This window comes from Haplochromis burtoni, unplaced genomic scaffold (genome assembly GCF_018398535.1).
Source record: "Haplochromis burtoni strain Fernald_Lab_line unplaced genomic scaffold, NCSU_Asbu1 Contig_663, whole genome shotgun sequence".
Lineage (NCBI taxonomy): Eukaryota > Metazoa > Chordata > Actinopteri > Cichliformes > Cichlidae > Haplochromis > Haplochromis burtoni.
Genome location: NW_024583024.1, coordinates 87,973 through 114,875, shown reverse-complemented (window position 1 = coordinate 114,875; position 26,903 = coordinate 87,973). Strand labels below are relative to the sequence as shown.

At 41.3% G+C, this 26,903-nt stretch overlaps 3 protein-coding genes across 4 annotated transcripts; 2 read left to right on the top strand and 1 right to left on the bottom strand.

Moving 5' to 3' along the window:
- The first annotated feature begins 883 nt into the window (after nt 1–883).
- lrp10 (low density lipoprotein receptor-related protein 10) lies at nt 884–8,442 on the top strand. 2 transcript variants are annotated; one of them, XM_005949441.3, is made up of 10 exons: nt 884–985; nt 2,339–2,513; nt 2,685–2,717; nt 2,934–3,078; nt 3,427–3,620; nt 3,717–4,057; nt 4,152–4,576; nt 5,360–5,554; nt 6,125–6,254; nt 6,978–8,442. In XM_005949441.3, the coding sequence occupies exons 2-10, from the start codon at nt 2,465–2,467 to the stop codon at nt 7,635–7,637; spliced, it is 2,172 nt and encodes a 723-aa protein (XP_005949503.1). In that variant the 5' UTR covers nt 884–985; nt 2,339–2,464; the 3' UTR covers nt 7,638–8,442. The 2 variants fall into 2 exon arrangements, with proteins under 2 accessions (XP_005949503.1, XP_042071065.1); XM_042215131.1 differs by having other exon boundaries at nt 970–2,513.
- Nucleotides 8,443–8,684: 242 nt separating this feature from the next.
- Nucleotides 8,685–15,666, top strand: LOC102295969 (leishmanolysin-like peptidase 2). The gene is given in 11 exon segments (XM_042215130.1): nt 8,685–10,553; nt 10,879–10,972; nt 12,046–12,250; nt 12,357–12,447; nt 12,881–13,052; nt 13,054–13,283; nt 13,419–13,488; nt 13,579–13,675; nt 13,790–13,897; nt 14,004–14,461; nt 14,540–15,666. Coding segments are annotated over 10 exon segments (1,545 nt in total). The 5' UTR covers nt 8,685–10,210; the 3' UTR covers nt 14,139–14,461; nt 14,540–15,666.
- Nucleotides 15,667–15,804: 138 nt separating this feature from the next.
- On the bottom strand, nt 15,805–18,429 carry LOC102295053. Its single transcript, XM_005949442.3, has 3 exons — nt 17,908–18,429; nt 17,713–17,813; nt 15,805–16,875 (listed from the first exon to the last, which is right to left on the bottom strand). The coding sequence occupies exons 1-3, from the start codon at nt 18,350–18,352 to the stop codon at nt 16,693–16,695; spliced, it is 729 nt and encodes a 242-aa protein (XP_005949504.1). The 5' UTR covers nt 18,353–18,429; the 3' UTR covers nt 15,805–16,692.
- Between the last annotated feature and the right edge of the window lie 8,474 nt (nt 18,430–26,903).

Sequence of the window (26,903 nt, the reverse complement as noted above, 5' to 3'; positions counted from 1 at the left end):
TCTTGGACTGATATACATATCTGGGTTTTCACCTGACTGATAAACTGGACTGGACTAACAACTCAAAGGTCATCTACAGGAAAGGTCAGAGCAGGCAGTATCTGCTATGGAGAACGAGGTCTTCTGGAGTGCAGGGATGAGATCTTATCTCATCTTATCTTATCTTATCTTATCTTATCTTATCTCATCTTATCTTATCTTATCTTATCTTATCTTATCTCATCTTATCTCATCTTATCTCATCTTATCTTATCTCATCTTATCATTCCTTATCTTATCTTATCTTAACTTATCTTATCTTATCTTATCTTATCTTATCTTATCTTAATTACTCAATCAATCAACTTTCTTTCTCCTTTCATTTAAATTCAGTTGTGAAACACGCTTCCACTGGACATAAGACTCGTGGACGGACTCATGTTGATACCTTTAAAAAGGACCTTAAGACCCACTTGTTCAGGCTTGCCTTTATTTAGTTTTATCTATTCATCCTATTTTAATAATTGTACTTTATTCTGTATTGTATAAATAAACTTTTCTCACTTCCCTGTTTCTTCTAGCATCACTGGTGAAGTTTGACAGCAGAATAAAGTTCATTCAAATCAGACTCCATTTTTATGAATTAAACCTGGTGTCGGATATTTGTGACAGCTGATACTGACACCTTGTGTTAACAAATGCACATTTCACCTTTTAAGACCGTGTCCAATCAGCAAATGTAGTTTGTAGGCACGCGTTAATTTGCTATATTAAAAAACACTATGAGTTTGTTTTAAATTCAGCATAACCGCTTGATATTTAAAATTATATATATATACAGAGAAACACATTTTTATGAATGAGGATTAAAGCTGTAGTAAACCTGCAGCTCCATTCGGCGGCTCCGGTTTTAGCATGACAAGCTCCGCCTTCCTTGCCCTACGTCACGAGTTGTGATATACGGAAGTAGCTTCGAACTTGTCAACAAGAAAGGCCGACCGACATGGTAAGGGCTCTGTACTTTTTTATGAATTACTTGTGTTATTTCTGCTTCTGGACTCTATATTTTAGTTGGTTTGTGTGTTTAAGTCGTTCGTGTTGTCCTCACAGAGCTTTTATGGGGGTGTCGCGGTTTGAAAAATGCCCTTTAAACGACGCGAGCAGTGAGATTTGGCGTTAGCCTTTAGCTAGGCTGGGAACTAGCTGTTAAAGCTGTAAAGGAGAGCAGCTGCTCCTTTCTCCAAACCGAAACTGTGGCGTTACCTAATCTGTGGTCGAAATCTTAACACGTATGGACATAAATATGACTTTAATCAAGAAGAACTCGATCTCGGTATAGTTTTATCTTAGTGGGAAGAAGAAACAGGGAGGAAAGTGTTAGTTTTCACGGGTTTTTTTTCTCGGAAATGGGAGCGTTTCTGGCGTCATTGTTGAGAAGATTACAGGGAGGAAATCGCTGTGTGTGTGTCGGGTGTTACGTCTGACTGTGTGTAAATAAAGATCAAAATAACATCTGTGTTCAAGGGGCCTTTGCTGAGTTTTCCTGCCTTGATACTTCCTCAGTAACTGATTATTTTCGTGTGTATTAATACATGCTGGTGCTTGTGTGTGTGTTGCATAACGCAGAGGCTTTTTTCCGCTGCTGTCATTTTTGTAATTGTGGTTATCTTAAAAGTACCTTGTAACAAATGATCTAAGGTAGTTTTAAAGCATTTTCAATATAAATAATGAACTTTATAAAATGTAGTATGTGTAATATTACTATAGAATTAAAAATGTTGTAATCCTTATATGAAGATAAGAAGTGATGGACGCCCAGTTTATTACTAGTTATAAACTCAGTTCAGGGATGACACTTAATTCTGCTCCACCGTCAGCTTACATATGACTATATTCTGCTATATCTACAGCATGCATTACTCACAGTATAGTTTAAGTTACTCTTAAACACATGCTCTAGTGGTTTACACCTGCACCTAACAAGGGAACGATTGCCGGTTTGATGCTAGGAAGAGATACAAATCCCCTTTGGGGAAGGGGGTTGCATGAGGAAGTTGCTCCGGCATGAAAACACATCAAACGCCTAATGAACAATGGAGCATCTAAACGTTACTCCTTAATTTAAAATCTTACTCATTATAACTGCTGCCGACAGCTGATTGTTTCAGAGAAGCAGTTATTGTGGATTTGATTGCGGAAATGGCTATTTTATGATGACTACGATGGATAATAAACAAATTAAAATAGCCAGTGTTGGCTCAGATGTTTTTGTGTTTCTCATTTGTCGTCCAGACAAACTTTGATAGTCGTTCACCCAGATCAAAGATGTGTCTCACTCATCTTTTCTTTTTCTCTACAGGCGAAGTCTTCTTGAACAAGACCTCCTGCCATGGCACTTCTCTAATATTTCTTTTTTACCCCCCCCCCCCTCTTAACTTTTTATTAAAAAACATTTTTAAACATTAAAAAAAGAAACATTACCACAATGAAAATCAGTTACAGCTTCCCTGCCCTCCTGGTTTTCTGCATAACAGGTGAGTGAGTGAGTTTTTGGCTGTTTGTGTATCTCTCTTAGGTGGCTGCTTTAAATGTTTATCAACCAAAGGTCATGTTTGAACTTTTCGTGTCATACAGCATTTACAGTCTGTGTGAGTGGCGATAATAAAGCACATGCTCTGTTCTCTTTTTGCTTATTTCCTCTGCAGCATGGAGCCGTTTTGAGCCTGCTCTCAGCTCATGTAAGGAAAACCAGTCATTGCATGTTTCATCATGTTATGAAAATGAATATGCCTCAAACCCACAGATAATAAACAACACCATTCATGGTTTAGTGACGTTTACATTTACATTTTCTTCACACCTGACAGGTTCAACATCAAACAACAACAACACTTAATTTATTCGCCAAACCAGGAACTGCTTTTATTAACTCTACTTTCTTGTGTTTATCACAGCCCACTGTGGGCGCTCCCTTCAGGTGGTGGACGATAAGGTGGGAGTGATCAGGAGTTCTGTTTACCACAGCTGGTCCTTCTGCTTCGGCTCAATGTCTGACGGCTGGATCATCACGGGTCCAGAAGATGAGCCGATCGTTCTCAGGTACGGTTGCTCAAAGGTGGCACATAAAGGAGATGACACTTTGAAAGCTCGAAGACGTTAAATAATTGACTCCCAATTATTTTACCGCAAATCAGGTGACCTGGGATAATTATTAACAGAGGAAATATACCAGTTGTGCAATGCATTGATTGTTTTTGCTTTATTAAAAGTATATAAATGCTTAATATTGCCTGATCATTTTCTGTTATCGTTTATGAAGTAATGAATGACCCAGATATGGAAATAAAGACAAAAACAAAAAGTTTTTGAGATTCAGTGTCTGCGATTGAGAAACTGTGGGTTCTGTTCACTGATACAAACTTTCTCTTATTACAAATCTTTCCACAGCTTCTCTCAGTTTTCTGTCCGCTGCAAGAAAGAATGGGTGTCTATAAACTCGTCGGCTGGAGGTGATCCAATCATCCTGTGTGGCTCTAAGTTGCCGCAGCCAATCGAGCTCCCAGGGGGAAATATTACAGTGATGCACCACTTCCTCCCTCATATGTTCCCTGTGTCATCATTTCTGTTGAACTATGCCAGAGGTATGACGTCCTGACATGTGCCTGCTTGCAGTTCCAGCTCTTTTTTTCCCCCAATTATTATCTAAATGTTCCTTTTATCTTCCTCCCTTTGTACAGATCCATATGAAGGCGATTGCCCAGAAACATCTTTTAAATGCTACGGGGGTCGCTGCCTTCCCCACTCCTGGCGCTGTAATGGGCAGGTGGAGTGTCTTGATGAAGAATCTGATGACAACGACGAACTGGGTTGTGACTGTCCTTGTGGAGGGCTTCTTCAGACCTTTTATGGGACCTTCTCCCCTCCAGCTTGTCAGGGTCAAAGTCAGTCCTGTGTTTGGACTTTGGATCCTGAGGACTCCAGGCCGCTGAGTCTGGAACTGCAAAAGCTGACGCTAGCTTTTGGGGACCGACTCACTATCTACAACAGAGAGGAAGGCAAAGGAGACATTATTAAAATCGTGAGTTTCCCAACCCAAACATTCATTACTGGCAAATGTTTTTCTCTTTTTATTTATTTTTATTTTTTTTGAAAACCCTTCTGCATTTTCACAGATTACCAGCTCCTCCAATTCCAAATCGGTCCAAGTTGAATCCAACACCGGCGTGATGTCAGTGGTGTATAAAAGAGTTCTTGGCACAGAGAACTCCAACTTTAACGCCACGTTTCATGTTAAGGGCTACTGCCCTCCGTGGGAAGGTCGTTGCGGGGGAGCGGCAGGAGGTTGTTTTACACAGGAGCAACACTGCGATGGGAAGTGGGACTGTCCCGAGACCGGAAAGGACGAGGAGGGCTGCAGGAACTGCAGTCCGAATCACTTTCCCTGTGGAATGGCAGGACAGAGGACGACAGCGACCAGCAAGCCGCAGTGCTACTCACTGACGGAGAGATGCAACTACCAGCTGAACTGCGCTGATGGCAGCGACGAGAGGGATTGCACCGTGTGTCAGCCGGGGACCTTTCATTGTGACAGCGACAGGTCAGTGTGCACCTGTGTCACACAGCTCCACACACAACATAAAAGGAGTAAGGGGGTGCACTAGGGTTTGTGTCAGAGGGCGTTCTCACCCTGTACATGCTCATTTTACTCACCGTGGAAACGGGTGCTGCTGTTTTTGTTTTGCTTTGTTTCATAACCATTCAGGTTGGTGGAGTTTCAGGCTCGGGCGTGTCTGTATGTGACATATGACCATCTTAGAGTTTAAATTGGCTTTGCTGTGGTTTTTGTGGTTCTGCTGTTTTTCTGTAGAAATATCACCCATCCTGCAGCAGTGTGTGACAGGCACAGAGTTACGTATGAGGAAATAAATATGCAATGTTGACAGTAGAGATTCTGCATTCCTTCAAAAAGCATTGATACAGGTTATATTTATATACAGCTGTTTATTATGGTTTTACATTATTGTGATTATTTTTAATGATGCTGTTGCTATTTATTGTGTAGTTCTGCAATAGTGCAATGTTTAGTTGCCATTGTTTGCATGTTTTATCAAAAGCCACAGTGTCTTAAAATAGGCCAACGTCCTTTTTCTAAATGCAGCTCGCTCTGTAACAAAAGCACAAAGTGTGTATGGGAAAGTTTTGAGCTTAAGCGTAGGGATCCTTTTAACTCAGCCTGTTTCACTTCTCCTTGTTTACAGCGTTGTGGTTTTATTGTGAGTCTTAATTCAGGCGGCGTCTGATGTTTTCTATGAAACTGAACCTGCCACTCATTTTCTTCCAGCCTGCTCTGGTAACAAACGGCTCTTTGTTCCCTCTGCAGGTGCGTGTATGAGAGCTGGCGCTGCGACGGCCAGGTGGACTGCAAGGACGGCACAGACGAGCTCAACTGCACGGTAATCTTGCCCCGCAAGGTCATCACCGCGGCAACGGTGGGCAGCCTGGTCTGCGGACTACTTCTGGTCATTGCCATGGGCTGTACCTGTAAGCTGTACTCGCTCAGGACGAGGGAGTACAGGTAAGTCTTTGAATGGTTCTGCTGCGTTTTTGTTTGACGTTTGCAGCCGAAGCTCTTCTGCTCTACAAAGTAGCTGCTTTAGTTTATTTTCGTTCCTTTGATGAAGCATAATGAGGCTTTCTTGCCACTTTTAAAGAAGAAAAGACTGACTCATATATTGTGCTGATAATCTCAAATGATGAGTCAGGAGATGCAGACATTGTTTTCCTAACTTCTGGCTTTAATTGCTGCCAGAACTGCCAGACAGTAACTCTCAGATGGATAGCACAGCCTCCTACGACACTGACAGTACACTCCACACAAAAACAAAAAAACAGCCTGTTCGTTGTTGTTGTTGTCAGCTAAATGCTTGAGTTATGTACAACAACAGGAACCAATAACCTGCACTGTATTAAAAGCTTACCTTTTTTTTAACCTTTAATAGTACCTCTTACAGTCAAATCTATTTCTAGACTTTATATTTGTATACTTTATGTGGATCTGCGTGATGCTTCAAAACAAAAACAAAATGTGCTTTGCAAGTTTGCAATGTGTGTGACTGCATCTAAAAGAGCCTCTATCCTCTCACAGCATGTTTGCGCCAATCAACCGCCACGAGGCGGAGCTCATCCAGCAGCAGGCCCCGCCTTCTTACGGGCAGCTGATCGCACAGGGCATCATCCCCCCAGTCGAGGACTTCCCCATAGAAAACCCCAATGAGGTGAGAGAGCAGAGCGCCAGAGATTTTTAGCTGCCTGCATGGACGCACCTGTCAGGATTTCATCAATCCAGGATCCTGTCAGGACTTTAGATCATGCTCATTTGTTTAAAGAACCCATGTGATTGACTGCAGCCTGTCCTGCAGAGTTACAATATACATTTAAGGCATTTAGAGGCGTTTTTTAAAAAACCCAAGTGTTGAAATTTCAGCAGGAAAAACTGATTAACTAACTTCAATTTTAATTAATGTGTTAAAACCTACAAATCAACATCTTATTGAAGGCTTTTTGATTTAAGGGCTTTAATAAATGTAATTAAACGCAGAAAAGCCGATAGCTGTTACTACATTAAACCACACACTCTAATGTGTAGTAGTGCTCTCTGTCTTAAAGCTCATCTATAGCAGCCTTATTGATCCCCAGCTGGATGTGGGCTGAAGTTGGAGGAGTGTTAAGATGAGGCTAATGTGCTGTTACTGTGCAAGTTTACTCTGAGCTTCTTTTATTAGTCCTTGGTGAGACAGCTGAGGCAGTGGAGGCGGAGGGATAAAGTGGCTGGCTCTGCCTGATGGGATTAGCTGAAGCTGCCTACACTAAGCTCAAACTTTGATTAGTGTCGCGTAAATAAATTCAGCAGGTTTAATGATTTTTAATAATGATTTTAGGATGTTGAACACGAGCTGCTGAAGGTAGTTGAAACAATCTGCTCTGTGTTTCTTTGTCAGACCTCGACTCTTTCTCTGAGAGGAATCCTGCAGCTGCTTCGCCAGGATGCCGCCAGCTCCCCACACCGCAGACGTAGGCCCCGATTTATCCGCCGGGCTGTTCGCCGCATGAGAAGGTGGGGTCTGATCCCCAGATCCGCATCCAGGCAGACTCAGTCGTCAAGCTCCAACCAGCAGCAGGCGCAGCAACAGCAGCAGTCAGACAGCGCTACATCAGGCCAAGAAGCAGCTCGCTCCACGCCCGCGAGCTCCCCATCAGCCGTGGAGGCGGTCAACCAGCCGGTGGCCCAGAAACTCGGCTTGTTGGCACAGCCAGCGCAGCACCAGCTGGAAGCTCCGCCTCCTTTACTGCCGCTGCCTTCAGCTCCTCCTGTCGCCTTCCCCCCTCCCCCTCCCTACGCACCCCCAGCTCCACCTGTGGACGCCCCCCACACTCCCCCTGTTGCCGTGCCTCCCAGTAGCCCATCTCTGGCCTCCATCTTCCACACGATAGGCTTGAGCATCTCCCGCTTCAGAGCCTCGCCCTCTTCCACCAACTACGTGCCCCTCTCTGCCTCGCCTTCCTTCTCCTCCTCCTCCTCTTCATCGGACGACGATGTGCTGCTCATCCCCCTCTCGGAGGACAACACTTCAGAAGACGACGTGCCCATGCTCACCTGACCAACTTCCTCACCCACCCCTTCCCACCCCTTCCCCCTTACTTTACCTCCCATCAGTCTTTCCACATTCGTTTGAACTGAAACACAGGAGCGGCCGGCGGTGGGACTCTTCCTCTCTGTGCCAGTCTGGTGCCTTTTTTCTTTTTTTTAAATCGCTTTGCGTTGCTGACATATATGAATAGAGTATTTTTAAAGAAAGAAAAAAAGACTTCCTTAAGAAAATGCAGACGAACGGCACGGCTGATGAAGAAGCGCAGTATTATGCGTGAGCACTTACTGAACGCTGGGCTGCACGTAGAAGGTGAACTTTTATTTTTTTGCACAGAAGAATCTTCCCTATCCAGATACTGAGGCAGGCTACTGTCAGGTTGAATGATTATAGCTCTTATAATAGAAATTGTTGTGTTTGTGTGACTGCGACTGTGTGAATGCAACTGCGTTTTAGTCTCGCGTAGACAGCGGAGTGTGATTGCACATGAGGAGTGTCTTCACTTGCACCCAGTCTCATGATATATCACGAAACAAATCCCCCCTTTTTAAGTGCCTTTAAGGAGCCTCCTGCAGAGACCTCAAGGATGTTGAGAATTCCTGAACACACACTGCATGCAGAAACACACACGCACACAATGAGGGTCACTTTTTCCTCACGTCGTCATGGTGACTTCACTCCAAAATGGATTAAAAAAAACTGCATGTGTACTCTTCAAGCTGGCAATAACTTTTTGGATACCCTCGTTCTAGTGCACATCGATTCCAACATTACTGCGTGTTTAAATACTTCTTCCCCCGGTGAATGAATGTAACCTTCAAAAAAACAAAAAGCAAATGTATCAAAAGACAATCTCTTTGGTGCCTGATTTTATGACGTGTGTAGGTGTGCACAGGAAGATGAGGCACCCTAGTGATAAAAAGGGTCGAGGGGGGGGGGGCCTCCAAATTCACAAAAGAACCTCACATCTGACGAGACTCAACAGCATTCGGTCACATTTCGACTCAGCAGACTTGTGGTGTGCCATTTGTAATATTAATATTAATATTATTACGAGTTTTGTGGTCTTTTTTTTTTCTTTTAGCAGGTTTTGTCTCTCTTTCCTTAAATTGTTCCTGTTTTGCTTTGTTGAATGTATTTTTTGGGGAGGGACAGTTTTGAATTTACAGATATTTGGGGGGGATTTTTTTTGGGTCAACTTCACTGTATATAAGTAAAAAATATGGCTGAGATTAAACGATTTGCACTTTTAGTTTTATATTTTTTGTCTTTCTTGTGTTTTCTTTCTGGGGATATCGGCTGTGGGGGTGCCACCTGACACCTCAGTGAGACATGTCAGAGATGTTTCTTTGTGCTCTGTATTCAAAGGATCTGTGGTAATTCACACAGACTCCCCACAGAAAGAAGGAGAGAGCTGTTCTTGGTGGGAATGCAGAAGTTGTGCTCATTGCTCTGGTTTTGAGGATAAAAGGAAAATGCTTTTACTTTAGAGCTCTGAAACTCCACAGATGGACTGAGGTCGCAGCCGTCTACCAGGTAATAATACTGACTCCATTTAATTATTGAAGCGGTTTTCTACACAGCACCCCACGTGCAAGTTTCAACACGATAACCTCTGTTTTGGCGACTCAATGATGACTCAATCTCCTTTACATCTAAAGAAAGCAAGATCTAAACGCTCTGCATTACATTCCTGTTTAACAGACCTCACACTCTACAAAACCCTGCACCACACAGTCCAGTTACACACCTGTTCGAGGAAAAACCTTACTTCAGATTATTCATGATGAGGTTTCCCAACCTTTCTGTCAGACTGACTCATGCACTCTTTCTTCATCGCTGCCTTTCATGTTTAAACTTGAACCAGCATCAAACAGGATCTGGACTGCTTCCTGTTTGCTGCTTAGTGTTTGTGCTTAGCAAACTTGCTTATCCATAGCTGTTCATTATGATTTCCATCCACTACTTTCTTCTTTAACAGCTTTTCACTTCATTTAGTAACCACTTTCTGTTCAGTATGTTTATTAAACAGTTGCAGCTATTAGCCAACTTTTAGTGAGCTGAAACCTCAAAACCTTGATTTGTTTGTTTTAACTATTTCTACTGATGAAGTATTTATTTTAGTTAATCGTGCCAGCCCAAACGTGTTCTCTAGAGACTCTGAAAGTTGTAAAATGTAATTTACTATTATTTAAATAGTTTGAGTGAATCTATCCATGTAGCTGCTTCCGTGGACCTCTGATTGGTCATTACTGACCAAAGAAAGCTCAAAGCTGCAGACAGAAGAACTCAGTGTTTACAGCTACTTTATTAACTGTTCTGTTTGCAACATGGCAGCAAGATTTGCTATGATGGTTTGGAGACAGAGGAGGAGCTGGAGTTAATGATGTTACGGTTAACCCCAAATTGTCAGAATAATACTATTGATCCTTTTTTATAATCTGTACAAATACATGACACAAAGACAGAAATAAATAAAATCAAATACATTCACGGCCATATTTTGGGATCCTCAGCGGCCATCTGAAACATTACATCATCTCCTCTTCCTCACTGTTACCCTGAAATAGGTTTCCACCATAATTATGGCTTCCCCTCCATCCTCGAACCTCTGGGTGGGGATGGTGCTGGTGGTAATGGTGGTCGTGGTGGAGCTCCCAGGAGCCCTGCAGAGGTGCATCTTTGATGAGCTTCAGGTTCAGGTCAGAGTGGTCAGAGCTACAGACAGCCCACCCAAGCAGCTCAGAAGGTCAGAGGAGCAGAGGAGCATCCTGGGAAAATCTGGCTCACCTACTCCTACCTCACCACAGCCAATGAGGATCCGGACCTGGATTCCGAGAGAGAGCGACAGCCTATCAGAGGCTGAGAAAGGAAGGCTGGAGGCAGCGGTGGAAGAAGCTGTGAGAGTGGTGTCTTCTTTACTGTCAGGTGACTGTTGAACAGAAACGGCTGGTGTGCTGTAGATTATTACACTCCACAAATCTGACAACAAAGAAATTTTAATGCAATCAACATTGTCTTGTGCAATAACTGAATATTTGTGTTTGTGTTTTTTAAATAAGTAACACTGACTTTATAACGCTGACATTTTTATGTCTTTATGTGAGCTTGTGCAGCGTAATTTCATTCTGCATTGTGTCTTTGAGGTAGTGCTCAGTGACAATATAGTAAATCTTGGATCTGAAAACACACACACACACACACACACACACACACACACACACACACTCATAAACTGCTGACATTTTAACAGTGAACAGAGTGCCGGGCCCTTTACTGCTCAGCAGAGACATCAACAAATACTGCAAGTTTCTCTGGAGGGATTCAAATACTATCAACTACAACAGGTAAGTACACACGAGTGTAGCTCCAGTCCCTCAAACAAACATCTCTGGCAAGATTTGAGTCTTTAAAATTATTTTTCCCCTATATTCTTATTTTATATACAACACAAAAATCCAACCAGCTAATCATATGACATGCAGTTAGACATGTATACATTGGTAAAGGACACTCTTGAAATTTAACTGAGTATCAGAACGAGGAGGAAAGGTGATTTAAGTGACTTTGAAGGTGGCAGGTTGTTGGTGTCAGGCAGCCTGTCTAAATATTTCTATATTTTTCCCACAAACCACAAAACCAGAGTTTACAGATAATTATCCAGAAAAGAGAAAATATCCAGACGACTTTTTAATAAAAGCTGAGTATCATTTGAGTATTGTTGCTAACCTTCTGTTAGCTGCTTCCAGCTAACACACCATGTTTCAAAGTTAATGAATGCTCTCACTCTTTAAAAGAAATGTACACATTAGTGCAAGTAACTATGTATTTAAACTCACCAACAGGTTTGTATTTGCTCACTCGTACTGTCCCGTATATCTGAGCTCTATCAGCTGTCAACTTATGCAAATAAATGGAAATAAGCAGACTTTTTATCCTCCCAGGTGTGGTAGAGCCAACAAAAACTACGGAAATGAAACTTGCCTGGATGCCACCGTGAGTATCAAATGTTTTTGCTGCCACACACAGCATGTACTAGACTGCTGCTTCTGAATAATACAGTGCCAACATCAGTAGATCCCAGACGACCACCTGGCTGGATGTGATATTTACCCCGAGGCCGATTCACACAAAAGGACTGTTCTCAGACCTGAAGGTGCTGGAGTCCCTGATACCGACTTCCTGCTTTACCTCCATGTACAGGACACAGACAAGTGCAGAGCAGAGGTGCAAACCTACAGATAACAGAAAAATCTTTGCTATAAAGCCATTAAAAGTTAGTTTTACTTCATTTTTTTCCATTCAAATCCCAGCAGTCCTAAAACATTTTGACATTTCTTCATTAAGTTTCTATTCATGATTGAAAACAGCAGTAAATTGTTGCTCTATTTGATCATATATTTCTCCACTTTCTTATAAGAATTTTTTTTAAAGCGTCTAAATTAAACTTCGCCCATGTGGCTTTCACCTGTTCCTCAGTGTATCTTCTTGTTCCTCAGCCCAGTGTGTTGGCCTACGCTGTTCACTGCCAGACGGACAGTCACGGGCGACCTGTAGCTGGGGTGGTGGTCATCTGCAGGGACCGGCTGACAGGAGCCACATACAGCCACCAGACTACAGTACAGGTACGATTACTTTTATGGATACATGATGTGAAAAGTGAGGTTTCTGTGGCTGTTTTAACAGAGAAGGATGGATCATGATGACAGATTATACTCTTCTGTTCTCCAGACTGTCATTCATGAATTGTTCCATGCACTTGGATTTTCTAAGGATCTCTTCAGCACCTGGAGAGACTGTTACTCCTCCTCCTCTTCCCAAGGTTTTTAAACACATCATTTACACCACTTTATCCTTTTTTAAAACTGTAATTTAACAAACATTAGTGAATGTGTAATAACTGTGTAAAAATTCATTTTTCTTAATGTGTGTGAGTGAGGTTATTATAATAAAATCTAACGACGATTGAGATTATATAAGCATTCATCCTTCCACACATGGGCCGGTGTCTTCAAAAGTTTGTTTACTTTACTTTGAAACTGTGCAAAGTGTGGACGAAGAACAAAAATTGGGAATTAAAAATGCAAATATTAAGTGGTAACGCACATAGAAGAACACTCAAATCTGATTAAAATGAAGAAAAAAATATTTCATTAAAACAAGTTAGAGTGTATTGAGTCTGACCTTCATTAAAGATCACATGCTTTGGTCAGAAGGTGGTTCTTTATCAGCGATTTCTTTGCTGGATCCTGCAGTGGGTGCTGATTGTTCTCCTCGAGGCAAAGCGAGTCACTCTGACGGATCCGGCCACATGAGGATTTACACCCCGTCCGTCATTTCAGCCCTGCAGAAGCACCTGGTGTCCAGCGATCCGGAGCTGGGAGGGCCACTGGAGAACCTGGTACTGCACAGCTTCAAGTGCAGAAAACTTTAACAAACTAAAAAGGAAACCTAACGGTGCTTTCACCCCTCAGGACGCAGCTCCAGGCAGGGTGTCCTCACACTGGGAGTCCCGGGTCCTGCAGGGCTCCATTATGTCGGCAGTGCTCGGGGATCCTAGCACAGTTCGGATCGACCCAGTGACCTTAGCTGCATTACAGGACACGGGGTGGTACACCGTCGACCTGAGCCGGGCTCAGAGTCTGGTCTGGGGAGACGGTAAGGAAACTGAAATATGAAGAAAATGCACTGAAAACTGCATCATCATAACAGAAGACTTAACAAAAGCTCAACATAGACACTCTGTGATCATACTTTTTAAATGATAAACAGTTTTTTATGACTTATTAATAGGTGAAGGAGCCATGTTTGGCTCCCTGTCAACCTGCCAAGATAACTCCTCATCCTTCTTCTGCACTGGAAGGTAAATTAAAGTAATTTAGTGTTAACATATATTTTCATACAGAAATTCTGTCACTTTGTCCTAAATGTTTGTGTTATTTGTACTTCTCAGTGGACGTGGATGTCATTTTCTTCATCTCCACAAGGGGGAGTGCCAGACTGACCAATACCTGGAGGGCTGTCGAGTGTATAAACCCCTGCAGAATGGAGTAAGCTCAGTATCTTCGTGCATTCACACTAAACACTGAAGATGAGAGGACATTATTATTATTATTATTATTATGTATTTATCTTCAGTACACGTTTTGAATCTCGCACTTCAGAGTGAATGCTGGAAAAAAGAAAGCAGCAGGTGGACAGCTGAAGATGAGCTGAGCGGGGAGAGTTTTGGCTTTGACAGCAGATGCTTTCTCTCCAGCCTCAGCACACAGGTGTGTGTGTGTGTGTGTGTGTGTGTGTGTGTGTGTGTGTGGTCCTCCCCTGTACTCTCTTCACCCTTTCTTTTGAATCCTTTGTAACTTCTCGTTTGTCTTTCAGAACCAGAGTCAGGTCAGCAGCTCTGTGGAGGGCCGGTGTTATAGGCACAGGTGTACCGGACCGAACAGGTATCAGATCCAGGTGTTTGGCTCTGAGTGGGTGGACTGTCCAGCAGGGGGCAACATTCAGGTATAATAACATAATGGCTTATTACAGTGTTATGTGTTTTTGGATGAGCATTAATTCAGAGTTAAAACTTGCAGTTTTTGTGCATATAAACAGTTTCATTTATACAGATGTTTCTATTATTACCACATTTATATGATTAAGAGCATCTTAGTATAAAAACATCCTAATGGATAATACAGTCAACATCTCATATATAAAAATGATTTATTTTTGCATCAGATTAAAGGATACAATGGTGCAGTTTTCTGCCCTGACAGGAGGTTATGTCTGTACCCTGATGTGACTCCTCCCTTAGATGATGTCAGGACACTTCCTGCATGCATCAGATGGTGAGTACAACTTCAAACATGCCCCGGCGTCCGTTAAAGCAACATATACTTCATTTTAACTTCTCTTTGTCTGTGTAGTGAGATTTCTACCTCAGCCCATGATGAGACCTGGTCTCCCCTCAGACCACCCACAGACCCACCTGTATCCACAGCGCTGTGCTTCACTGCTGCTGCGTGTCTGCTGGCTGCACTGATGGTGTCCTGCTGGAAATGTCGCTCATGTATGTTCAGAACACGCATGGTGGCCCCTGACCAGCAGGGTCATCTGTAGAAAGCCTGTTCTTAGGAATGGGCAAAGACTAAATTTTTAATTTTAAAGTGAATTAAAAAACTGCTTTTACTTTTATTTCCTGGGGTGTTTTTATTTTCTACCTTTGATTGTCTCGCTGTGGAGTTCTCTATCAGCAGGGGAAGACCCAAGCCACAGAGATGGAGAAGCTGGATTTATACTTCCATAAATCAGTTTTTATTTTTGTCAAATGAGATTGTGACGACTAAATGTTAGTTTCGTTCATCAAAATCATTTCCCTGTCATGGACATTTCTCTAACCTACACTTGTTTATGGCATTAAATACAATGTAAATTCAAAGAGGATGAGGGTAAACAGTAAAATAATCAAATATATGGTAACAAATTGTAAATTTTTAACTGTATTTTGATTTTTTGCACTGATTAAACCTCCAAACTATCCCCATCTTTACTTTTGAACATTTAGGTTCAGTAATTTTGAGATAGTCTTACTGATGATACAGCAGAATCGAACGAGCAATTTCCTTTAAAACACTTCCTCTAGAACAGTTTTGTCATCTCACAGGAGTGACACAGATGACAAATGACCTGTGATTGTTATTGTAAGTGAGCATATTATTTCCACAAGATGCAAATGTAGATATGAATGTCATGACATGCCTTGGAAAAACGCGTGCCCAGACTTGCTGAGACTTACAGGACACAAAGTCAGCCTGTTTTCCCACCTCAAGGTTCTTTGTTGTCATTCATCACGAAGGGACGTGACAGAACAAACACCTGCTGGCAAACTGACAGATACTTTGAAACCAGTTTGGCAGAAAGCTGCTGCTTCCTAGTGCTGCGACCCAACACGAACATGAATGAATTAAACTTGTGCTTTTTAAATCTCAGCCTGTAGAATATAGTTTGGCTCACACCAACAGAAGCTGAGAGCAAAAATGATGGTGGCTCAAGACTTTTGCACAGTGATACACATGCCTGAAGTTGTTAAAGACAAACAATTAAAGAAAAAATGCTTCAGCATAATATGTATCAAACAAGTAAAGGAAAATAAATAATGCTTAAACATTTGAATGAACCAAAGACAATTTCTGAAGCAGCCCTTTATCCCAATCTTTATGTTTACCAGAAGGTGGACGCAGTGATTTCCCAGGTTAATGTTGTGCCACAAAACTGAAAGCAGTGATGTCCTCTTTCACAGGCTAATCAGAAACTGTCAAACACATGTCCATACTGTCTTCATACATGTATTTATGCTTTCAGACACACAGGGATATTGAAAACGAGACACAAGCAGGTTGTGTTGAACACGAGGTCTAGTTTAACAACCAATATTCTTTATTAGTAAAAATTAGTTTTTGCTAAATTACAACAAATGTTTATTCTAACTTATTCTCTCACTGCTTTAAAAAATAGCAAAAAAAATGTTGTGTTGTTGTTATAATTAATAAATATCATCTCTTTATTTGTGGCTAGATCAGAGAGGAGAGCAGCGTCAGAGTGAGGTCATCAGAGAGAAAATATAAAAAAGTCACAGTGGACTGGAAACACAGCTGGTTCCAGTCTCTAACCAGTTTTCAAGCCTTTTTCAAATACTGTCAGCGGCTAATAAGAGTCGATCTATCTTATCCCATTTAAATGAGAAAAACAACATCCAAAAGATATTTTTAAATAATAGAAAAGTACAAAACGTGTTTCATTTCTTGAAATCACAAAATCAAACCATTAAATGTTGAAGCCCACACAGCCTGCCTTAAAGGGTTGTCCTCGAGCTACACCAGTGAACAAGCATTAGAAGGTGAAGCACGGTCTGCAGTGAGCCTCAGGCACGCAAAACAGAGCTCCACCCTGCAGCGAGGACAGGAAATGTTTTTACTCTTAGTGCCATCATGCACCACCAGTAAGCCCCTTTTTGAATGGGCTTAGGCTGAGGCACAGCCAGGATCCCACATTCCTCACATCCCTGACGCCGATGTTGTGTTCACGATTTCCCACGGCTTGCTGATACATCACTGACCTCCAGGTAATTCATGACAGTGCTGCTGAGCATCTTTTTTTCAAAGTATTTGATTTCTGCAGGAGTCAGAAGAGCCATTTTACAGACCTCTTCATGTGACCACTCAGCATTGCAGTCAGGCTGGCCGCACACAAATCGGCTCTCACCCTGAGGGATCAAAAAGAAATCAGTTAATTGCATCTAAGCATGTTGACATGGTCAAAAGAAGCTGCCAAGGTTCAAACTGAACATCGGAACGAGAAAGAAATTTAATTTAGTGGATTTTGAAAGTGGCATGGGTTTTGGTGCCAAACGGACTGATCTACTGCTGACCAACTCTAGAGTTTACAGAGAATAAAAAAATGGAAAATATCCAGTGAGCATCAGAAAATATCTTGGTGATGTCAGAGGTCAGAGGGGAATGGCCAAACTTTGTTATGTTGATAGGAAGGCAACAACCCTTGTTACAACCAAGTTATGCAGAAGAGCATCTCTGAGTGCACCACACACTGAACCCTGAAGCAGATGGGCAGCAGAAGACCACACCTGCCAGCTATGAATTGGAAACTGAGGCCACAATTCACGTGGGCTATTTTCTTGCCCATTTTGCAACCAGCCACCAGATCTCAATTCAATGCAGTACTTTGGGATGTGGTGGAATGGAAGATTCCCATCACGGGATCTGCAGCAACTGTGTGATGCTGTTGAGTCAATATAGACCAAAACATCCAAGGAATGTTTCCACCGTGTCGAATTATATTCTTTTAAACTTTGCCTTCAAAACCTCTGAAGGTAAAAGCAAGTCTAACAAGGTGTACTTAACAAATTGGCCAATGAGTTTATAATAGATTTAGAAATGATTTAGAAATAGATTTTAAATCATGCAAAGTAAATTTCATAATTTATGTGGAAAGTTGGGAAGATAAATGTGCAAGAAGGACAATGAGAGACAATGGATACTAATACTAATACTTCAGAATCTGATTAATAATAAACATGTGGTACCTGGTCCAACAAATGGTGACACCAGCTGGTGAGAGACATGGGGGTGACAGAATGACCGCAGGACATCCGGGCTCTCAGAGATTTATAATCTCTGCCCTCAACTATGAGACAAAAAGGAAGACTTAACTTATAAAAATCTTTTTAAGCCCATGCTGTCAAATCTGAAAGTATTTATCTGGTTCTTTGACTACTTACAGTCCATATCATCTTCTCCTTCAACAAATGTAAGGGTGGTGTCGTTTGGGTCGTAACATTTCTCCTCTCCAGTCACCAAACTGGCGTCCAGACCTCCAGAAACGTCTTTTTTGCCCTTATCTCTCATCCTCCGCCGTGCATTTTCCAGATGGTTCTGCAGTTCGTGGTAAAGGTCCAGGTCAGTTTCCAAGTATCTGCGCCTTGAGGGATCAAAATCATCCCAAAGCCCGGTGCTTCCATCTATACTAGCAGGGCGGTTTTTCAGTCGGACGGACTGTTTTCTCTTCTGAGGATTTAAAGTTAAGCTCCTTTTAACTCTCGCTTGGTTGCTCTGGGGTCCTGTGTAGTCTGCGGTCGTTCTTTTCTTTGTCTCGCTGTTGCCCATCTTTGCCACGTTTATCTCCACAGGTGAGCGGCAATAGACACACACGGTTACTGGTTTCATTTACTAAAATCACGTGATTTTCAGTTACGGGGCTGTAACTCTCCGGTTGCACAAGACTGTGTGCCAAAGTGAGGCGCGACATTCCAGGTAACAGGAGGAGGACCTGTGGGCGGAGAATACACCTGGAGCACAGGTGGGTCCGTCTGTGAAGGTGAATGTCAGAGGGAAGTCCACACTGATGAAGAGCGTCACTGTAAACTGAAGAACAGAATCTGTGAAGAGTCAAAGATGTGCAACTTTCGCCTTTCTGAGAAATTTCTTTGGCCTTAACACATTTTCAATAATAAAAATATAATAAAGTACAGTATATCGATCGGCCCTGACGTCAGACGAATCGATCATCAATCTCTGTGCTGATGCTGTTTCCACTCAAACCGACCAGATTCTGTAACTTTCCTCTGTGTTTACCGTTATAAGCTTTGCTCTCTGCTTCTGCTCAGCTGCCGACATCCGGGTGGTGTTCAGGGCAGATGTTGCTGTTATGGGATCAAACACATCCATCATCCACACAGTGCTACTCCTGCTGCTGAGGAGACGATGAAGACGAGACCACGAAGAACAAGAAGATAAAAACTGGACTCTGGTTATTTAGGCTTATTAATCTTTACTGTGACACTCTGACATGTGCCATAATAATGATATATAACAATACATAATAATAATGTGTCAGAGTGACCTATTTGTAAAAAATATATCCGGAAGTCTTAACTGCTGACCTTTTTTATTTAGCACACTATAAAAATATATAGTGCATATAATAATTCGACATATTATTATTTTTTTGACAGGGGGAAATGGTGAACATAAACATTATACACTGAATAAGATGCATCTCATTAGACTGGAGCTCTGTCTGTTTTTATGAACTACATTTACATGTCTGCATTTTGTTTGAGGACATAACGCAGGTGTAGTGAGCTTGCTTTTGTAGATCTTCTTTTCCTGCGTGGTGTCTGTGAACGCAGCATGAAGATTCACCCCTCCCCTAGTTGTCTAATCCGAGGATTTAAGTGTTTGGGACTCATTTCTGTCGTAGATGGCGACGATAACATTTGCGTTGCAGATCGGATTAATTTCCCCAGAAAATTATTTGGCTGTGGTGAGTAGACACGTTTGGTGAGGTTCCCTCTTAAGCATTGTGAGTGTAAACACCGGGATACAACTATAAAGCACCATTTAGTTTGCAGTGCGACGTCACGGGTGTGTAACTGGTGGCACCCCTTGGGCACTCCTCCCTGTGGGTTGCCTCCCCACGTGGCCTGTCTTTAGCCAAATTGATTTTTTTTGAGGTGCTATTTTTAACCAGAACAACCTAGTGGCAGTGAATCTTGTACTTTTAAGCAATTTCTGGTTATAAAGTGTTTTAATAAATAAATATAAATTATTCTATCTGACACATGTTGTTTGACATGCATGCAGGAGGCAGTACTGATGCTGTGTAATTAAATAGGACTTATTTAGATCATGCCTGTTACTGGTAATTTCTGGGGGAACACCAAGGTGCTCCTAGGCCAGCCAAGAGATATAATCTCTCCAGCGTGTCCTGGGTCTATCCCAGGGCCTCCTCCCGGTGGGACCTGCCCAGAACACCTTAACTGGCTCCTTTTAATGTGGAGGAGTAGCTGCTCCGAGCCCCTCCCAGATGGCCTAACTAAATTCAATTCAATTCAGTTTTATTTATATAGCGCCAAATCACAACAATAGTTGCCTCAAGGCTCTTTACAGAAAAACCCAACGATCACATGACCCGCTATGAGGAAGCACTTTGATGACAGTGGGAAGGAAAACTCCCTTTTAACAGTAAAAAAACTCCATCAGAACCAGGCTCATCTGCTGCGACCGGTTGAGATGAGAGAAGGAAGTCAGGACAAAAGACATGCTGTGGAAGAGAGAGAGAGGTTAATAACAACTATGATTCAGTGCAACCCCCCTTTCCTGTCTGGTCCCTAGCCCAGGACCAATTTGCCATGGGAGACCCCTACCTTGGGGTCTAGTTCCCTGACAACAAACCCCCTGGGTTCCCTGGGACACACAAACCTCTCCAACACGATAAGGTAGCGATTCATGGAGGGGACTGAAACTTTATTGAAAAGTAAATGAACATTATGTTGTCACAACTTTTAATTGAAATATTCATCTTTGTAGTATACCAGTTTATCTCTGAACACTAAAAACCTTTTAAAAGCAGGAAGTTGTTTTTTTTTTTTTAATTTGCAGAGTTCAGGTGTGAAATTGAAAACAATGCAAAGAATAAGTTCATAGTAGCCATGCCATTTTCAGCCCCTTTTTATTTTTGTGCATATTTTTAGTCCGTGCAAATATACATTTTTTTCTTTTTCATTGTTCTCTGTACATGATATGAACTTTGCTTTGGCTGTTGGAAGTCACCTGGAAAATATCAAATATGTAATATCAGCAAAACATCAAGAGTTGTTATGAGAACATAAATGCTCTCAAAAAAGCTCCACTTGGCTCTGGCATTTATCATCATCATCATCATGTACTGTACTGCACATGCTGCTCTGGCACTGTTGTGAAACCTGAGCCTAAAGGTTCCCTCTCTTGGTAATGCTATTCTCTTTGTTACTCCACAGATTCAGTGATTTGGCAGCACAATGCTCTCTAGTCTGTGTGCCACTTGCTACTGGTCCAGATGTTCCACAGGTTTGGCCCCAGCAACACAATGAATAAATGTTATGTGTGGTGCAATGTGTCTCTAATAGGTTTTAATATAGTAGGTAAGAGTCAAGTAGATGCAGGGCACCACCTTTTGGCCAAACTGTCTCCCATAAGGTCTTTGGTATGGCTATAAATTTTCCTGTTGACTTTTCATGAAACTTTAAAAAGGACATCTGGTGTAGAATTGACACATTTTCAAGAAAAATGCCAGTCATGTTTGAAACAGGCTGATATCTTTTAGAAAGACCACCATGTAGATGTAGAAGTAGAAATGTACCCCAGCAAATGAGATAATTTCAGTGATGAAAACGTTTTATTTTATTTATTGTATATGAAATAATGCAATATAAGGTTTGTATTCAGAACACATTTAAATAAACTGTGGTACTGTCTGTCATCCTAATGGTGTCTTCAAATCAATACATGGAAAAGACAATATGAAAAGGAGGCTGGGATGGACACACACGGGCAATTGTTGGTTTGTGTGTCCATTTTTGTTTCACTCAGGTGCTTTACTTGGATTGTTCTCTTGCAGGTACAGCAGTTGGTAATTCGTTGTGTTTTTCTACTTGTGCCCTGACTTTTATTCTTACCCTTTGTCCTTTTTACAATCTCCATTTCTCTTATAGTGCTTCTGTCTCCTCTTGCATTGCTATATAACATGCATAATCATGAATAATAATAATATCAAAGAATGACTGAATAAAAGAAAAAAAATGCAAACAGGAGTATGTAGTGTTTATAAAGCTTGACTTGGAAAAGCAAACATATTTGGCTCTACAATGAATTCAGATCATGATTCTGATTACTAAAGCTGCCAGATGTCAGAGCCATAAGGCCAGTGTGCAGAAGAGGACCCCAAAACAGTTCCTTTCTATTAAGCAAAAGCTGATTTAGCACAGGGGTCACTATGGTCACCGCAATGGCAGGGAGAAAGCTTCACAGGAGTGGGGACCACTGTAAAAGAGGGAGAGATGTGTTATTCCAAAGTATGAAGGTAAGTTTATTAATGGAGGGCAGTGAGAAGAGATTGCTGATTTGGTGAGATGATGAGAGCCAGAGATTAATAATAAGTAATGATTTAATGCGTAGAGGTGTATAAATGGGGTGATATGGTTTATAAGACCATTAAGTTGGGGCCTGATTATTCAAGACTTTATATATGCTCTCTCTTGTCAGTACTCTTCCTGCAGCATTTTGATCGACTGAAGGCTTTTCGGTTTTTAGGACCTCCTGATAATGAATTACAGCCTAGAAGTAATAAATGAATCAATTTGTTTTTCAGCGTCACTCTGAGACAGGATATTTCTAATTTTAGAAATATTGTGCAAATGGAAGAAAGCAGTCCTACATATTTGTTTAATATGTGCATTGAAGGACATATCCTGGTCAATAATGACTCCAAGGTTCCTCACAGCGTTACTGGAGGCCATGGTAATGCCATCCAGAGTAAGAGTCTGGTTAGTACCATATTTCTAAGATTTTCATGATTTTCAAGATTTAAATCTTTAAACTTAGTTACAGACAGACATCTATTGTGATGAAAAGTATTCCCCGCTGCTCTTTAATCCCTTACAGTAAATTTAAATGTTATGCGAAAATGACAGGACAAGAGACGGTTTTCAAGAAATACTGTTAAGATATAATATGTTTATAGAAATGATGAATATAAACAATTATTGTAATAATCAGCACACACTGAAATATTATTTTTAACATTTATATGGAATGCAATGCTAATAGAATTCCACGTGTAAAGCATTTGTAAAGCACTAACCTGCACTATTAGTATTTGTCCACAAGGTGTCACAATTTCTACCTCAACAGAGTTGAAATGAAATCTTTAAGGCCACAAGTTCAACTTCAGATATTTGCTGGAAAATAAGCAAGCGCTCACAATGTTACTGAATATTTTTCTGCAGCCATGAAAGTTTAAACATTTCATGTATGTATGTATGTATGTATGTATGTATGTATGTATGTATGTATGTATGTATGTATGTATGTATGTATGTATGTATGTATGTATGTATGTATTGATCTATCTATCTATCTATCTATCTATCTATCTATCTATCTATCTATCTATCTATCTATCTATCTATCTATCTATCTATCTATCTATCTATCTATCTATCTATCTATCTATCTATCACTGCAATATAGATTTTAGTCTATATTGCCCAGCCCATAGGAGACACCCCCTAGGGTGCTAAGATCCTGTGGGACTCCCAGATACAGACGGACAACATTGTGATGGCTAATCAACCGGACATAGTAGACAAACAGAAGAAGATGGCCGTAGTGATAGATGAAAGCAACATCAGGTGATGTTGCTGTCCTAGGGGGCGTCTCCTAGTGCTGGGTGATATAGCTTAAAATCTATGTCGCATTATAATTCGAAGCATGTGCAGTAACAATTTATTGTGACATATCTATCTTATATCTCTTCTCAAAATGACTGAACATACTTGGATACCAGATACATTGCAGAATAATAAACACACTTCAAAAACGTACAGAATGCCATTTCGAGAACATTTATTGTGCAAAACTTAAAGAAGAATGTTTAAATTACAAAACTTTTCAACTTTTTCCAAACAATGTAAAACAAAATTCTTAAATAACAAATAAAAATGAAGATAAATGCACAAACATTTTTGAATAAAAAAAATGCAGGTAAAATATCACTAAAACACAAAATTCTAAGTTGTTTAAAATAAAGTCCAAAGTGTAAATAAATAAAGATTGCAATTCTTCCTGCTGTCTTGATTAATTATTTATATTGCACAAAAATAGAGCTGCACATATTTGAAAACCCTATAAGTTTAACAGGTTTCTTGTCTGTTAAATATCGAACAACAAATTTCAAACTTGCAATATGTAGCACAAATACAAACAAAACATCAGTATTTATGGTCATGTGTGCAAATCAGAGGTTGTTCGCCAGGAACAGTTTGTTAACAGTCTCGGGCTTCAGTGCAGATTGGTGGTATGTTACCACTGGTGCTGAATGCCCTTTCTGAAGGGGCACTCGTGCCAGGAATGCAAAGGTATTTCCTGGCTAGGCTTGCCACCCTGGGAAATTAGCCTGGTGCAGCTTCCACCAATCCAGTGGGTCAGCGTCTCCTTCGTCATCCAGTGCCTGCAGGTAACTCTTAAGCTCTATTTCAATCACTTCTCTGTCAGTGAGGGCAGCTGGGCCAGGCTGAGCAGAGCCTTTTTGAAAAAGCTGCCCAGACATCGTTTACTCCTCTTGGGTTCTTTCTGGGCTTTTCCAGCAGCTCCTGTGCTTGTGTGTGATGGTGGTGACTCTGTGGCAAACACAGCTTCCGTCTCTAGCAGTGACTGACTCTCTTCGGTCATCAGCTATATATGATGATCTGAAGCGTGGCTCGACAAAGGAGGCCATATCCAGAAGGTCATCAGTTGCAGGTTCTGAGTACTTCTAATTTAAATACTTGAGGATGGCTCTCTTTATGTCCTTCGTCAAGTCTGTGTCTTCATCAACTACAGGAAGAACTGTGTTATTTAGAAGGTGGAGCACAGGTTTGACATACAACACACTCACATACTCTTCTCTAGACAGAGCATCTGCAAACTCCATCAGGGGATTGAGTATCTTGCTCACAGATTCTAACACGTCAGTGTCCTGTCAAGTTTCAATTCAATTTCAATTCAATTTTATTTATATAGCGCCAAATCACAACAAAAGTCGCCTCAAGGCGCTTCATAGATACAGAGAAAAACCCAACAATCATATGACCCCCTATGAGCAAGCACTTTGGCGACAGTGGGAAGGAAAAACTCCCTTTTAACAGGAAGAAACCTCCGGCAGAACCAGGCTCAGGGAGGGGCGGGCCATCTGCTGCGACCGGTTGGGGTGAGAGAAGGAAGACAGGATAAAGACATGCTGTGGAAGAGAGACAGAGGTTAATAACAGATATGATTCAATGCAGAGAGGTCTATTAATACATAGTGAGTGAGAAAGGTGACTGGAAAGGAAAAACTCAATGCATCATGGGAATCCCCCTGGCAGCCTACATCTATTGCAGCATAACTAAGGGAGGATTCAGGGTCACCTGGTCCAGCCCTAACTATATGCTTTAGCAAAAAGGAAAGTTTTAAGCCTAATCTTAAAAGTAGAGATAGTGTCTGTCTCCCGAATCCAAACTGAAGCATGGTACCAGGTGCCTGTTTTTTCTGTCTGCTTTCAGGACCTGTGATATGGCCTTCTTCTGTTCAAGCACCAGGTGAATCATCTGTTGTACAGACCCCCATCTTGTTGGTGTTTCAGTGATGAGGCCGTGAGGAGGCAGATTTAGCTCAGCCTGTGCATTAGCCTTTTCAAGTGTAAGAAAAGGCACTCACTATTTTCTTGCACTTGCCAGTTGCACGTTCAACACAGGCATCTTTCATGCTTCTCTCTAAGGACAAAATTGGAAGATATTAATATTAGTCCCATTACACATGCACAAGATAACAAAACATCTGTACAATCACATCATCAGCATGTACAAATACCAGCATTATCTAATCCTAGATAAAGCTGAATTTATTATTTTATTTGATGATTAACACCACACCGTACTCAGTAATACTGCATATTAATGACTAATATATAATGTTAGGAGTAATTATATCAGATTATATTATATACTGTATAATGATATAATAAATAACACACACATTGTGTGAGTGTGTGACTTGAACAATTTTTCTTCCATGAAGGAATCCGATAAAAAACGATCTCTTCACCCGTCGGCTTCCCATGGCTGTCATGTGACCGGCTATGGTAGTTAATAACACAACAGCTTCTTGCAATTCTCTGTGTCTCTGTTTATCTCTGTGTGATTGTTGTTTTATAATAGCTCGCGCGCTAGCCACTTGTACCTACAATCCTTTGCGGTTTTACCCCCGAAATGACGTCACATTCTCGAACTCTATTACAGTTTTTCTCCATTGGTTTGGCTTATTTCTTGAAACAGAAATTACATTCTCAAAACTCTAAGATCATTTGGCAAAACACTCTTACAGTTTAGCACAACACTATAGCTCACCTGCAAAAGCTCATATCTCTTCTAAAACTGTTCACTCAGGCTTCAATCTAAATCCCTTTCTCATTTAAACAGCCAGTGTCTCCAAAATGGCAAAGATCCTTCTCAATAGCTTTGGCTCACTTCCTCGACACAGATCGGACATTCTCATCCTTCTTGGTGCTTTTGTCAAAATAAACCTAGATGGTTGATCACAACAACATGGTCCACCTGCAAAAGCTCATATCTCCCCTAAAACAGTTCACTCATGTGTCAAAACTACATTTCTTTCTAATCTGAATAGTCAGTGCCCCCAAAATGCATCGTCCCTTTGGCATTGTGTGAGTACTGCCATACAAAATGTTTAGATGTTTTGTCACTATGGCAACAATATACAACAATGGACCAACAATATACAACAGAAAAGAGTAGCCTCCAAGGTTTGACATCACAGATTGCACTCACACTACCAAGGAAATTATAACCATTTGTTATTCACATGCAAAGAAAGTTTTATACATATGTAAAAAGAAAATGTACATTACAGTAGTGAACACAAAATCAAAAAACAAGGACTTATTCAGTGGTCGCTGTACTCATTCTCCCGCTCTTGTCCACTGTCTTCACCCTCCTGATTATTTACACGCTGTTGTCCGTCTGGTCCCCTGCATTGATCTCCTGTAATGTCGTCACACGCTGCGTCCATAGCATGGAGCAGGGACGGCTGATCCTGAGCATGATGCTCATACACTCTCCACCTCCAAGCAGAGAAAAACTCCTCTATCGGATTGAGGAAAGGAGAGTAAGGTGGTAGGAACCCCATGACCATCCTTGGA

Coding starts and splice junctions, on each gene's coding strand:
- LOC102295053 (XM_005949442.3), bottom strand. CDS start 18,352: ATGAAACCAGTAACCGTGTGTGTCTATTGCCGCTCACCTGTGGAGATA. Junction 17,814..17,907: donor AGGAGAAGATGATATGGACT/GTAAGTAGTCAA, acceptor TTTGTCTCATAG/TTGAGGGCAGAGATTATAAA. Junction 16,876..17,712: donor GTCACCATTTGTTGGACCAG/GTACCACATGTT, acceptor TTGATCCCTCAG/GGTGAGAGCCGATTTGTGTG.
- lrp10 (XM_005949441.3), top strand. CDS start 2,465: ATGAAAATCAGTTACAGCTTCCCTGCCCTCCTGGTTTTCTGCATAACA. Junction 4,058..4,151: donor AAGGAGACATTATTAAAATC/GTGAGTTTCCCA, acceptor GCATTTTCACAG/ATTACCAGCTCCTCCAATTC. Junction 4,577..5,359: donor TTTCATTGTGACAGCGACAG/GTCAGTGTGCAC, acceptor TTCCCTCTGCAG/GTGCGTGTATGAGAGCTGGC.